Raw genomic sequence first — 16,060 nt, forward strand, 5'->3', positions numbered from 1 at the left:
TTCTGAATAATAAAATATCTTTGCAATTTGTCTAATTATGCAATCTTTCTGTGTTTCTGGCAATAATGTTTCAAATTTCTAGCATTACGTTATTCTCGCAAGTTAAGTGCATAACAAAACGAATGGCATCATCTTAGTAGGCAACATTTGTGGCATCACCAAACAAAGGCACATGGGACAACAACAAGAAGCAAGCGATGACACAACATGGAAAACCAAGAGTGGATCTTTGGCTCGGGCCAGAGGACGCACATGAACCCCAATGAAGGCATGAAGCCACAATGGAATATCCAGCGTGCGCAAACGACCCCAACAAACATACATACATGTCGTGTGGAGAGCTCCAACCAAAGTAATGATGAAAAACCATCATAAGATGAAAACTACGACAAAAGAGTGCATAGAGGCACGAACTAGAGGGTTGAGACAACTAGGGTTCGCCACTTAGACCTCTGCCATCATCCATCGTAAGTTAACTTCATACTTATAAAAATATTCTTTATACAAATAACAAATACATTTATGAAATTATTCCATATATTTATTATTTAATAAAATTTATAAAAATATATATTATTAAAAAATTAACAATATTGTTAAATAATCTTAACTTAAATGATTTAATGAACCATACTTTTCAATTATATAGTTTACACCAATAATAATTAATATTAATTTAAATGAAACAGTAAAAATAATAACACACTCACTAACTCCAATATTAATTTAAATGAACAGTAAAAATAGTAAAGCACTCAGTAAGTACAATGTTAATTTAAATGAAAGAGTTAAAATAGTAACACACTCACTAACTCCAAAACACCTCACTTGGGACAACTCACTTGGAAGTTGGAACAACTTAGAATAGCAAGGCAGAGCTCACTGAGAAGTGGATCCTGTTACCTAGTATGAATGTCGATTCATTGTTTTTTCCCAATGTAAAACCATCATTTTTTATAAAATATTTTAATTTTTAACTTGAATTTTGTTTAACAGGTCGGATAATTTTAGTACGCTGAAAAGCTAAGTGGGGACACGCCTTTATTATTCTGTAAATTACACCGAAATTTCTCCTCGAATCATTGTCGTCGCTCTCAAACTTCCACGCAATTGCTCCGAAACTTTTTCTCATCTGCGATGCAGCTTCCACGCGATTCGAACCCTGGTTGAACGGAAAACCCTTATCATCACATGTATATATCTACCCTGCCTCTTCAGCAGCAGCAGATTTGTGAAGTAAAATCCCTTCGTTTGAATGGCTGAGATGAATATGACCAAGGAACCGATGGCAGTTCGATTGTCCATGAAAGCCCGTCCAATGTCTGAGTTCGATGAGTTACTGAAAAGAGACAATGAGTCGATGGCGTTCCTGGTATGCTATATGTTCTTTTTCTTCCTCGCCTTTTCTATGATTCTCCTCATTTTCTCCTCCTCCAAACCCGATTCCAAAATTTGGCAGATTCCCCATTTCCGTCTTTATACATCCGCTGTTACATCTGCAATTTTTGCTATGTTTTTGTGTGCCGTATACCGTGTTATAGCCGAATCAGCGTGCATGTGGAAGGAGAAGGATAATTTGTACTGCAATCAATGGAAGCAGGATCTGTCTCCACAGACTTTCAACCTGTAAAGGCGGCCGCTCGTTGTTCGCAAGGGCAGAGAACGAGGACTCACAGGAGAGGTACCTTTATTTCAAAGGCTTCTTCATTCTTTTCAGTTCTGGATTCGAACGCACGACCTGTAATGAAAATCACCCAACGCATATTCAGATCATTGTGATAATTTTAGAATCAATTATGACAATCATATAGTCTAGAAAATCCTGGAAGCAAGGTATGTAAAAGGGTTTTGGGGTTTTCTCCAACCCTTATTTACCGATATAATATCTCCTTTACGCTCGTGGATATTTTTATAATTTTTGTAAATTTCTTTTTGGCTTTGAATTTTAATTTTTCATGGCTTAGTCTTGTTGAGTTGAAACATAAAAATATGTTATTGTTAATGTCTTCGTGGTGTTTTAATTTAATGTGGAGTGTTTATTAAAACTAAGTGGCTCTCGGTTGTTTAGTTTAAATATAATTTTGGGTGCCTAGTAAATCCATAAATAATGAGCTTGGAATTTGAAGTTTCACAAAATGTTTTTTTGGTGTTTTAAACAAACTTGGCGAGAAAAAAAAAAAAAAAAAACTCTGAAATTTCAAAAGTGATTGTTATAAAAAAGTTAAACCAGTGAATTTGACGGATATTAATTTAAATTATCATCATAATTTTAAAAAAATTAAACTAGTTAATTTGAGACACGTTAATTTAAATTACCCATCATAATTTAAAAAAAATGTATTAATTTAAATTACCCATCATAATTTAAAAAAATTAAACTAATTAATTTGACGCACATTAATTTAAATTACCCATTATAATTAAAAAAAACTAAACCAAGGAACTAGAGCGCTGAGAATGATGAACCCTAATCTCTTTGTCGTCGCCTCCCTTCCTTCAGCCGCAGTCTGGGCTTTGCTCGGCCCTGCAGAAGATGGCGACACAAGCTTCAGAGAGGCCCCGACTCCATTCAAGCCAAACCCATCGAATAAGATCATGTGCAGCCTTGCAAAGAAAAAAGATAAACATGCACGGGTTGGGCTCTCAGCAAGCTGCGCATGCACTGCAGCAGATATGGCGGCGAACACTCGTCATCTGCAGGTCGTTGGCAGCTTTGCAGTGGGGATGAGGACGACGCCCAGCCTCGAGGGACTTCTACAGGCCGCCAAGATTTTGAACGCTTTGACAGGCAACAAATCAAACTTCGAGGGTTCCAGATTAACCCTGCATCCTAATAGCTTATGGATCCAGCACGACATCGCCAGGAACCCACACACAATATCTGTCTTGGAGCAAAGCTGCGATTTTTCTAGCCAGCCCCTGCTCCCCAACAATCCATTGTTTCAGAGGGCTACCATAGAGTTCACCAGTCAGCAAAGCCATAGCTCCAGAGGAAAGCAGAAATCTGATCACTCTGCCTCGTTCCAGATCCGGATCGTGCTCCTTTCTGGCAAAACTCTACTACAATGGGTGAGCTCTTCGGATCTAGTGCAGGACCTCAAACAAATCCCGGAATTTAGACTAAGGATTCCCTTTGCATTTCAACGTCTCCTCCATGAAGGTAAACAACTTGAAGATCTTTATCCCCTTTCTTTTTACAGCATTAAGAGAAATGCCTCCATCATTTTTACCCTTCGTTTGAGAGGGGGAGTTGTTGGACAGTCATCTTCAGCTGCAGCTTTTTCATACAAAGATGTTGTCCATGCTCAGATGCCCAAGAAAACAGCTCCACCAACTCAGGCTCCCAAACCTTTTTTGGTGGACAAACTGGAGGAAACCCCCTCCATTGAAATAATGCATCCAACGCTGGATGAGCAAATCCAAAAGTATGCAGAGCATGCCATTATTTGCAGGTTCAATGGGCTATGGCCACGCACAGCAGATCTCTACCAATGGATTCACTCTAACTGGACCAACAATTGCAAGGTTCTTCTCTGCTCAAAGGGTTTCTTCATTGTAGTGTTTGCTCTCAGTGAGGACTACCAAAAAGCATTAACTGAAGGCCCATGGTTTTGGGGCTCAGCAGGTTTATTCCTCACCCCTTGGTTCCCAGATTTCGATCCCTCTACAACAATCATCACCAAGCTCCCCATCTGGGTCAGACTTCCTAATCTCCCGGCGCATCTATGGCACTTTGTTGTATTCCAAGGGATCGACAATACTCTAGGCCGCTTTCTAGCCACAGACACCTCTAGAGGGGAAAAGGGCATATACACCTTCGCCAGAATCTGTGTAGAAATAGACATGAGCAAAGGTCTACCTAATCATATTACTCTCAAAATTGGAGACTTCCATTGGACTCAGACCCTGGATTACGAGAACACAGCCTTTCGCTGCCAAAATTGCCATCACACAGGGCACCTTCAGAGCTCTTGTCCCTCGATGCCTGCCCAAAAGAAGAAAGCCAATCCTAAGCCGAAATCCAAAAGCTGGAAACCTCATGATCCTCCCCCCATGGATGATTTTGATTCCAGCTCAGATGAAGAGGAAGGGGATGCGGAAGGAATGGATGAAAAGCTGGCACAGGATCCGCCCTCGACTGGTCCTAAGGAATCTTCTGTCCCACCAAACTCACAGAAAAGAACTCATGAGTCCTCTCCCTCGGATTCAGACAAGGAGACCTCTCCGTCAGCCTAGCTTAGTTTGAAAATCATGCCAGCTCAGCAGAGTCATCTTGATTGGGTCAAAGTTGGTAAAAAGAAGGGAAAAAAATGCCAAATAGTTGATTCTACCCACGTTGGGTAGAATCCTTTGTTCTGCTCTTGTTACTCTGTTCTTCTTGTTACTTCTTGCTTAGCACTGCTCTCGTCTTGTTTTCTCTTAGGGGCCGAGGTGGATAGTCTATCCTTTCCGGCGGCCCGTTTTCTTGCTTCTCTTGGTTGTAACTTCATATTGTACCATACGTCCTCTTAATAGAATTAGTTTTTACAAAAAAAAAAAACACAAACAAAACTAAACTAAACTAAACTAGTTAATTTGAGACACATTAATTTAAATTACCCATCATAATTTTTAATGGCTCATTTAGGAGTTTTACAGCCTTTTTTATATATTAGCAATTTTTTTATTAAAATAAATTGTTTTAAAAGTTTTTTTCAATTACATTAATAATAATTTTATTTATTTATTTATTTTTGTATTTTTAACACATATATTTCAAATTTATACCATATTAAAGAAAATAAGCTATAATGTTTTTACGCTTTAGCATTGACAATTAATATTTTTTTTGCAAAACTTAAAAGATGAAAGTATTAGATGGGATTCAATTTGAAGTGGTAATCCTTCTTTCTTCCCACTAAAACTGGCAACCAAATAAGAAGGGGCATTTGTTTCACTTTCGAGTGCTTAATAATCCTCTTCTTTTCACTAAAACTTGAAATAAAATAAGAGAGGTAGTTGGTTAAAAAAAATGTTTGGTAATCAATAATATAAATAACCCATAAAATAACAAGTATGAAAATCGAATAACAGTGAACAAAATTTTAGTTGACACGTAAACGAAATTTGAAATTTCCGTGTCTGGTAATGTGTATGCCAATATGAAAACTGGTATAGATTGGATATGGTTCGGATGCTAGTTTGTAGCATGAACGATACATGACAAGAACCTCTCGGAAAATGCAAGTTACAACATAAATATAAGTACTACTATAGTACTATGCTATGTATTGGTATTGATGAATAACATTTGGAAAAGGTATGGACTCCATAATTATCTTTATCGATTCCTTTTGTTCAATTAAATGCTTTTACATTACCATATGATATGTACTAAATATCAATTCCGAGTTTGTTATTAACTATTTTTCTTTTTTTGCTTAAGCAAGAGTCGAACCTTCTATTTACTTAAAAAATGAGATAAAATAAAACAGTTACAACAAGCGCGCAGAGGCGCAAACAACAAAGGTTACAACATGCCAAGACTACCCTAGAAACTGGCACATGCACGTGGGCCCCAAAACTGCTCGACCATCGCTGGCCATTGATCATCTCCAACTAATCTGACGGCTAGAAACCATATCGCACGTCTTAAAAGCACGATATAAACTGTGCGATGAGGGTGGTTTACCTTTCCAGTCCCCCGCCACGTGTTGCTCACTGAGTGGCATCGCTTGCTTTCTGGGAAAACCACTTTCGGGCCAAAGTGCGCCCGATGCAAGTGGTTTCCCTTAAGCAAATTTTGAATCCGGTTTCCCAAACCACTGTCCTCCAAAGTATGGCGCATGGACGACCTGCGCGAAAGGGTCACCTCATACATGTAAAGTTCTGGGATTTTAGAAGGTGTACAACGTCCATCACGCATGCATGTGGGCCCCAAATCCACTGACAGGTGAGCTAAAACCAAATCACATAGATCGGCAGCCCGCAAAAAACCCCTACTCTGCTCGACCATCGCTGGCTGTCGATTATCACCAACTAATCTGACAGCTAGAAACCATATCGCGCGGCTTAAAACCACGATATATACGGCGCGATGAGGGTGGTTTACCTTTCCGGTCCCCTGCCACGTGTTGCTCACTAAGTGGCATCGCTGGCTATCTGGGAAAACCACTTACAGGCCAAAGCGCGCCCGATGCAAGTGGTTTCCCTTAAGCAGTTTTTGAATCCGGTTTTCCAAACCCTTGTGCTCCCTAGTGTAGCGCATGTACGCCCTGTCCGAAAGGGTCACCTCGTACATGGAAAGACCTGTGATTTGTGAAGGCATCCATCGTCCATCATCACGGTGGCCCATTTCCTCCTTGTTTTTCCTTTTTATGTAGCAATCCCCTGGCCCTATGACTGTTTCTATCTAGGAATTCTGTGAGAACTTACGGTGCTCATCCTCTGAGAAATATTTATGCTTCATTGACGTGGAGGGAAATATTGTCGCGTTGTTTATTCTGATAATGTTGTATGTCGCTAAGGACCCGCGCAGAGCATTCATCTCTCAATCTGTCATCCGTTACCTCCTTCCACCAACAACACATGTCGAAAAGCTTGCTTCTAATCCCCTCATTGGCAAGCCAATCTGCCACTTTGTTGGCTTCCCTGCGAACATGTACAAACCTGAGTGTTCTTAGAATTCTAAGGTGTAGTTGAATTCTTTGGTAGACTTGCAGAAGCCGCCAGTGACTTGAGATTCTTTCTGGAGATGCCCCTGCGCTTATCCGCTTGACCGAATTAATTACTAATTCCGAGTCAGCCTCAATGATGACATTTTGCATGTTGTGTCTGCACAGTATTTCCAAGCATAGCTCCATCGCCATGAGCTCTGCCATATTGTTGGTTGCCTTTCCTAGATAGCTGTAGAAAATGACCTGTATGTTTCCCTCCTCATCTCTCATGACCCCTCCATAACCTGCTTCTCCGGGATTTCCTTTTGAGGCTCCATCTATGTTAAATTTTAAAAAACCTAGAGAAGGGGGTTGCCAAAAGGCCTTACCTTCTAAGATATTGTTGTTGAGCTGTAGAGGACACTGATGGAGATGAACCTGAAGCTCCAACTTTTCCAGGATTCTGGCTTCTTTGAGTCCTATGGGTCTTCCAATAGAAACACCCCCTAGGATGTTGACAGTTTCCTTGAGTTTCTTAAGGATTAGCTTTAGGATGCTGCTCACGGGGCCTGTTTTGTCTTTGAAAATCCTGTTGTTGTGCTCCTTCCAAACATTCCAAATTAGGAACCCTAGAGTCAGCTCCCAGGCTGTGTTTAAAATTTCATTATCTAAAAAAATTGTCCTCCAGTTTTTCAGCATAGCTATGATGTCATCTTCTTGCCTGTATGTCTGCTTGAAGACATCTCCAACCCAGTTCCTTAGTGTGGTCGTGAAGGAGCATCTGTTGAGGAGGTGATTAGTGGTTTCTTCCTGGTGTCTACACAAATGACATCTTGAGGGGCCAACAAATCCTCTTTTTCTAAGATTATCCCAAGTCAGGATCTTGCTCTGATGAACCAGCGACTTGAACAGTTTGACCTTCGTCCAATGAGGGTTATCCCAGAGTTCTTTCCAAGTTTTGTCAGTGCTTGGAATATTGAACCCTGTAGCAATTCTTTTGGCCTCTTTGAGTGTGAAGAGACCTTTACTGTTCCTTCCCCATCTTAATTGATCATCCGAGGTTGAGATTAAGATTTGCCTTTTTTCCAAAATACCTTTGAGGGTAATAGCTTGAGTATTCAGCCTGCTCAACTCATTGTAAACTGGAAGTTTCCATATTCTCCATTTCCCATCATTCCTTGAATGATCCCAGAAATCACTAACCCTCCTTAATCCTTTGCTTATGGTATCTGTTTGAATACTAGCTAAATCCTCATTACTAAGATTTCCCTCCTGCTGCCAATTGTCCTCCCAGAACCAAGCTAAATTTCCACTTCTGATCTCCCAGAAACTATGATTTTGAACTAGGGCTTTGTTCTCCCAGGCCTTGTTCCAAACTTGTGAACCTTTTACTTGTCCTATCATTCTTATGAGGTTCATGTCCTGTCAATTCATTGCATACTTTTATTTCCATAGTTTCGCCCAGGGGGATTGTATTTCCTTTAGCCATCTCCACCAAACTTTGGCGCCCAGCACTTTGTTTAGAATTTCTGGGTCATGTAGACCCAGGCCCCCATGGGATCCACCAGAGCCCATTTCTTCTTTTCTTCACCTTTCCCCCAGAGAAAGTCTCTTTGAATGTTTCTTATTTGAATGCTGACCCCAGTAAGTACTGGAATGGCTAATTGCATATAGATAGGGATGGTTTGGAGTATAGCCTTTATGAGTATTAGCCTCCCTGCTAGATTTAGTGCTCTGTTTGTCCACTTGTTGATCTTGTCTTTCAATTTATTTAAAACAGGCTCCCAGTTGTCCTTGTGCAGCAGTTTATCAGTGAGGGGAACTCCCAGATACTTTGAGGGCAAAGAATCCTTTTGAAAGCCCAAGATTCTAGAAAGATTTCTTTGAATTGAAATATCAGTGTTAAAAAAGAATATCTTTGATTTAGTAAGGCTTACCTCAGTACCCGTTGCCATAGCAAACTCATGTAGAATTAGCTTGAATGCTTTGGCTTTCTTCACAGTGGGTGTGCCTTGAAGCATAGTATCATCCACAAATTGCTGATGTGTCACTGTGTCCCCACCTCTAGCGAGTCTCAGGCAGCGAATTATGCCTTCCTCCTTGGCAGCCATGATTTCTCTACCTAACCCTTCCATCATTAAAATGTAAAGGAAAGGGGAAAGAGGATCACCTTGTCTAAGACCTCTTGTAGGCTTGAAGGTCTTGGAGGGAGAGCCATTAAGAAGAATTGAACAGCTAGCAGTGGTAACCAGAGCCATGACCCATTTAATCCAATTATAGTCAAAGCCATAAGCTTTTAGTACTGCTCTTATGTACTTCCAGCTAAGTTTATCATAGGTTTTTGCTATATCTAGCTGAATTATCATTCCTGCCTGCTTATTGGTGATGAGTGAATGAACCACTTCATGAGCTTGAATTATGTTGTCAAGAATTTGTCTTCCTTCCACATACCCTGTTTGCTCCTCAGACACCAAGGTGGGGAGGAGTGGTTTGAGTCTGTTAGCAATTACTTTGCATATTATTTTGTACACCACATTGCATAATGCTATAGGTCTAAATCTGTCCGGAGAGGTGACCCTTTCTTGTTTGGGGATTAAGGCTATGAAAGATTCATTGAGTGCCCTTAAGACCTTTTTACTTCTACGAGAGTCTTCCACTACCTCCATAATATCATGCTTTACAATCCTCCAACAAGTCTTGAAAAAGTCCACATTGAAACCATCCGGGCCTGGAGCTTTCCCATTGTGCATCCCTTTGATGATTTCCTCTAGCTCTTCCTCTGTCACTGGTCTGTTGAGATTGTAATTATCTTCTCTGGAGACCAGTTTGGGAATGTACTGTGTAAAATTTTCCGTAGACTGTGATCTATCATCATTAGTCTCCTTAGCAATTTTTTGAAAATGTTGAACTAGAATCTCTTCCATCTCTTCATGAGTGTTTCTTTCAACTCCTTGCTGATCTGTAAGTTTCACAATTCTATTGTTGTTTCTGTGAGCTATTGTAGATCTGTGAAAGAATTTGGTGTTTCGCTCCCCTTCCTTAATCCATTGGATTCTGGATTTCTGTCTCCAGAATATTTCCTCTTGCAGACATCTGTTTTCCCATTCATTCTGAAGAGACTCTGCTATCTCCTTCCTTTCCTTTGTGTAGCCTTCTGTGATAAGAATTTGGTTTATCTCCTTTAGTCTCCTTTCCACTTCTCCTTTAGCTTTGAAGATATTACCAAATTCCTTATTATTCCACTCTTTGAGTCTACCTTTAATGTGCTTGAGCCTGCAGTGTAGGAGGAACATCTTTGTTCCTTGAAAGTTTATCTCTTCCTTCCACCATTTTTCTATGTTTGTGAGGAAATCTGAGTGAGTGAGCCAAGCGTTCTCAGACCTAAATGGGTTTTTCCTCGGTTTACCTAATAGTGAAGCTTCCAATTGAATGGGCCAGTGATTTGAACCTCCAAAAGGTAGGATGAGCGTAGACAGGCTACCTCCCATGAGAAGAAGTTATTTTGAGATAATAAACCTGTCTAATTTTGAAGCTACTTGAGAAGAGCCTCCCATTTTATTATTCCAAGTGAAGATTCCATTGCTGGTTTCCATATCTACCAGTTTCATACTGGTGAGGAAGTCCTGGAAGGCAGCTGAATCCTTGCCAAGTGATCTAGTTCCTCCTTTCTTCTCCGTGAGTGATTTTATCATGTTAAAATCACCTCCTAGAATCCAGGGTAGAGCTGTGTACCTCTTCTTCATTTCCTCCAGTGTTGTGAGGAGTCTAAGTTTGTCCTCCATTGTCTGTGGACCATAGACATTTGTGATCATGTAACATTTCCTGTTGCCCACTAGTTGGATAATCAAAGAAAGGTGGTGTCTGGACGCCTCCGCATCAATCATGCCAAATTTCTGTGGATCCCATAGAGTGAGAATCCCACCAGCAGATTTGTTTGCCTTAACCTCAAGGTATTCATATCTATTTAACCATTTGTTGTGTTTTTCTTTGATCCTCTCCGCTGAGCATTTTGTTTCCTGTACGAACACTATATCATGTCTTTCCTCTTTGATCCTATTACTTAGATTCCTATGTTTTCTTCTACTCCCTAGTCCTCTAATGTTCCAGGTCGTAATCTTCATTGAGGTGGGGTTTTGAAGGTGTAACTGGAAAGGTCTTTCATCCTTGTAGAGTCAATCATGAGTTTGCCACACTCTAGCAGCAGTTCTTTCTGTTTTTTCCTTCCCCTTCTCTTGCCTAGGTTTTTTGTTAATTTTCCGGTTATTAATCCTATTGAGGAAGTTCCTTTATGTTCCTGGTTCTCATGTCCCCGTTTGACCCCAACCGCTATTTGGTGTGACTTGTTAAGGAATATTTGTTGTACCTTGTCGATGTCCTCCTAAGGTATGGAGTTTATTCCTAGGTTTCCTCCTTGTTCTAGAAACTTTTCTAGCTCTAGGTTCTCCCTTTCCAGGATCTCTTGTAAGTCTTGGTCCTCTGTACCACTTTCACTTTGAGTCATTTCATGGTCTTTTTCTATTTCCATGGTGCTCAAAAGGTTCATCATATGTTCATTTTGTTCCAGTGTGAACTCCATGCTGGTCTTTTTTCCTTCCCCCTTGTTGCCTGATCCTCTGTGCTCTTTTGGATACTTCCATCTTCTTCTCTTCCTTCTAAGATCTCAAAACTGTTGTAACTCCTTGTGTTGTTATCTTTCCCAGTAGGGTTCTTTTGTGTCTTCCTTCCCCCTCCTTTCCCTTTTCCTCCTACTTTGGTGAAACCTGTCTGATCTTTCCCTTTACTGGTGCTCGGGGATACCTCCCTTTCGTTGAGAGGACAATCCCTAGATAGGTGCCCATGCTCATGACATTTGTGGCACCTGAACGGGATATGCTCATAGTCCACTGTTTGAACCCATTCATCATCATAGACTTCTAAAATGACCTCATCTGGAAAAGCTCCTAATAGGTCCATCTCCACACATATACGGGCATAAGAGGTATATTTTCGTCATAGAGTTGTCTCTGAAATCTTTAAGAAATGACCTAATTTATTTCCTATAGCTTTTAAAGATTCTGGCATCCAGTAATCTAAAGGTAAGGAGTAGAGTCTAATCCATACCGGTACCGAAGTGAGAGTTTCTCGTTCTGGCACAAAGTTCATCGTCCATGGGCGCATGTAGAGACCGACAGTAGCATAGAAGTATGGTCCTCCTTCAAAAATCCTGTCTCTGTCCTCCATGTTCGTGAACACCACTGGAAAAAGGCCTTTGGATCCAAGATGTATATTTAACTCCCCCTTTGGTTTCCAATTGTATTTTATCCAAGCGTACAAAGCTTTTTCTGACAGCCAGATTCCCATAAACTTGCATATAATGGCATAGTTTTCCATGTGATCTCTGTGCTCTTACATAGCTAGATTGCTCAATATTACCCTCGGTTTAGTTATGGTCTTGGGTTTACAGGGCCCCATCTTGGTTCTACTTTCTGTTCCCTGACATCTGTTTTCCGCTGTCTCCTCTTGTCGGTCTTCCTCATGGGTCCCTTGCTCTGCATAGGATTTGTCGCCTTCCATCTTCTGAGTTTCATTATTTTTTGTCTTGACCTTAAAAGATTTTGGAGTTGTGTTCTTATTCTCTACTCTTCCTCTATTCGAAACCACCTTGTTGTAGGAGGGAGTGGAGCTCTCTCCTCCCTGTGCCTCCATGGTTGCCTGTTACCCTTTATCACTCTCCGAGTTGAAACCTAACCCTAGCTGTGCCCCTGTTATTAACTATCTTTCATTAATATTACACATTATGCTTTCAAGTTTATAAGAGTGTATGGCCCTCTATGACCACTGACTATGCTAGTACAAAGTAAAATAATGACACCATAAAAATCTATTACCTTTGAATAATACAAATGTAAATAAATAATTAAAATTAAAATTAAACAAAAATAAAATTAAATAGCTTAATGTTAACTTTGTGAAATCTCATTTAACTTTTAGTTAGCTATGGAACTAATTGAAAGTCAACTCAAAATCAAATTCCAATAATGTGAAATTTATATAAAATTGATTTTTTTTTGAAAAGTGAGACATTTTCCCTGTAATCACAGAGCAGAATAAAAGGCAAATTGAACATCATTTACGGTGAGAGTTTTTCATACTTATTAAGCTTGATAAATGGATATTCCCTCTCAAAATCTTGAGGACATCCACTATAATGACGGCAACTAGATTATCTTTTTATAATAAATAAACGAAATAGTTTTGTTGATATTGTAATGCAGATGTTACAAACGTAATCTCACGTTTATGGAGCGCAAAATGTTGTACGGCTGACTATGCGAGTAAAAAGTAAAATAATGACACAATAAGAGTAAATAAATAATTTAAATTAAAAAAAAGTTAAATAGTTTTATCTTATTTTTAAGAAGAGTTTTAACGTAAATTATATATATAAAATTTTTGCCGACGTGTTTTGAATTAAGTAGTGTGGTTTATAGTCAGGACAAGTTGAAGAGTCAGATCATGGCTGCATATTAAATAGGGAGAGTAGATCTTCCAAAAGGCTATATAGCCGTTGATGGTCAACCTATCGGTTTGAAAGATCTGCTCTCCTTATTTAATATGATCTGACTCTTCAACTTCTCCTGAGGTGAACCACACTGATTGGTTCCAATCACGTCGACAAAGGTTTTTTACATGTGATTTACTTCGAAACTCTTCTTAAAAATGTTATGGATCACAGAAGTCTCAATTCAACAGTGTAATGTTAGTTTTATGAAATTTTGTTTAATTTTTAGTCAACGAACTAATTAAAAATCAACTCAAAATTGAATACATCAACAAAATAATAAAGCTCAAAAAAGAATAATAGTTAATAATATTAAATAAAAAATTAAGAAAATAATAAATTTAAACTAAAAATAATTGATACTATGAGATAATAGAAAAATGATAGATTTAAAATATAATGAAATAATAATATTAAAAAAAGTTTTATACGCTCACTTAGTAATTTTAAATTATTATAAAAATATTTAAATATTCTTAAAAAATAAAAAATATTTTAATTTCTTATTTTATATATACCATAATGTAAAATCTTTAAAATAAACATAAAATTTAAAAAAATTCCGCATATTTTAAAAATATAAAACTTCAACACCACAACTTTTCTTTTCAAACTTTATCTTCTGCTTGGTCATTAATATAATTTTATGCTCGATCTTGATAAAGATTCGAACAATTGAGCTTCAAAAAGGATATGCATATTTTTAATAAGTAAATATAAACTTTATGCTTATCATAATTATTATATTTAAAAATGAATAATATATAGATAAATTAACAGAAATTATTTAAAAAATAATAATAATTAAGATTTTTTTTGAATGTAATGATACTATCTACATAATAAATTTGGGCATAAATAATATAATGTTTTACTGATGATGACAATGGTTACAACTCAACTCAACTTAATTTTTATTTGTTAATTGATTGGTTAGAATATTATGTTTTTCTTAAAAAAATTCTTAAATATCTTGAACTAGGATGAATTAATAAGTTAAGAAGATGAATATCATTATAAATATTTTGAAATTAAGTTTTAATATGGACATGTTAAGAGAGTGTTTTTCATCTTCTAACCTACTAATATCATAAAGATGACAAATCATTTCATTTTACTTTATTTTAGGATTTAATCAACATTTTGTTTTATTATGAAACTTGTGAAGCAATGTTAGAATCTTTGGTTACACTAATTATATTAGAAATAGATTTTTCATTTTTGAAATTGGACTTATGATTCACAAGAATTTTTCTTTTCATTTAGTTAATAGTATTTTTAATGATACCAAAACTTTGGAGTGTGGCCTCTTTTTTATGTTTAGCCAAAGTTAACATCTTTTTGCCAGCGCTCTAAAGCAATAAGTAAATTTCACTGGAATTTCAAGTAATGCTAAGAAGTTTATTGTCTTTCATATTAATTATATTGCGCTTGTAAATTAAATGCATAATCATAGTTATACTCTTAATGTGTGGAGACAAGCTTCTAAAAGCCCAACTATGTATAGTGTATTACTTTTATTTTTAAAACTATAAGTTTAAAACACTTTGATTTTCCCAATTTTCCTTAGAGTTTTTTAGAAATGCTACAATGTGGAGCTTCACATCCATACAACTTAACTAGAGTAACAAGTGTCTCACATAATTCTTTTCCCCACAACTAAATTATAGTTATTCGATTAAAATAGGTTTCCCTTGGTCCATGCATCTTTTTCTTAATACTATAATTTCAATTAAACTTGTAATGAAGGTCAACTTCAATATATTTATATGAATTTACTTCCTCTAAGTTGTTATTATCATTTATAAAATTAGCAAATAAGTGATTTTTTTTTAATTTTATTATCATAACATTTGTCTTATCAATTTTTACTAGCATACTAATGCTAGAATGTAAATAATTGAGAATTCATAGTTACTTGTCCAGATTAGTGAGGCACCTTGCCAAAAGAACAATATCCCCAATATAAAGAAGGATGATGATTATTTGAAGTTAAGTAGTGCTACACAGTCAACATCTTTGAAACATGTCATTTATTTGTCAATATAAATGCTAAATTAGGAAGGAGACAAGTGACAACCTTGCTTAACCCCTACATTGCAATTGCTTTCTTCTTACCAACCTTCATGAACTATGAACTTAGCAATAACTTTATTAAGTGTTTTTATCTTTTTTAATTTATTTTTTATTACTTTTAAATATGTAGAAATATATATATATATATATATATATATATATATATATATATGCTAATGAGTATTGGTTTATATGACTATGGTTTTATGAGGTTTGTGAGCAAGCATTCAATGAATAGTTTGCCTAGTTTAGTGAATACTAGCTATTATTATTATTATTATTTGTTTCAAATTTGCAAATGGAGGGCATCATCCAAAATGGGTCCTTGCTATGTAAACTTTGTAAAAGGAATTTAATTATTTTTTGTGGCAAAGTTGAAAAAATTTCCAAACAAACCATTGTGGTGGTTTCCTTCCAAGGCAACCCATTAAAAGTGAAGGTTGCGATATAGAAGGGCATTTAACTCAACATAGAGGAGAAAATGGAGAAGGGTAGTAGCAAAGATGAGAGATCAAGGAAGCAATTTTCTTGGTGATAAGAGGAGAAGAATACATTGAGTTTGTTCAACAATGAGTGGAGATTGTTTTTGAGCCATGACCATTCACAAATTTCCTTCCAGCGAGTAACAATACACTAAATCTGTGTATAGCTCACCTTTGTGCAATCAATTCTTGCTTAATAAAGTCACCAATCAGTCTAGTTTTCCCATTTGGATTTCAACAAGGACATAAATGTTCTTAATAGGCAGGCCCATACATTAATATTCATAATTTGTATACTTTAAGTTGAATAATTTATTTAGTTATTA

The 16,060-nt window shown here is 37.2% G+C and overlaps 1 protein-coding gene across 1 annotated transcript; it reads left to right on the forward strand.

The window, feature by feature from the left end:
* Nucleotides 1-1,065: 1,065 nt before the first annotated feature.
* On the forward strand, nucleotides 1,066-1,954 carry LOC149246257 (uncharacterized). The gene is made up of 2 exons (XM_089455650.1): nucleotides 1,066-1,372; nucleotides 1,542-1,954. The coding sequence occupies exons 1-2, from the start codon at nucleotides 1,256-1,258 to the stop codon at nucleotides 1,809-1,811; spliced, it is 387 nt and encodes a 128-aa protein (XP_089311776.1). The 5' UTR covers nucleotides 1,066-1,255; the 3' UTR covers nucleotides 1,812-1,954.
* The last annotated feature ends 14,106 nt before the right edge of the window (nucleotides 1,955-16,060 follow it).

Source organism: Pinus tabuliformis, chromosome 7 (genome assembly GCF_031772625.1).
Source record: "Pinus tabuliformis cultivar Carrire ecotype Pingquan chromosome 7, CPIR1, whole genome shotgun sequence".
Lineage (NCBI taxonomy): Eukaryota > Viridiplantae > Streptophyta > Pinopsida > Pinales > Pinaceae > Pinus > Pinus tabuliformis.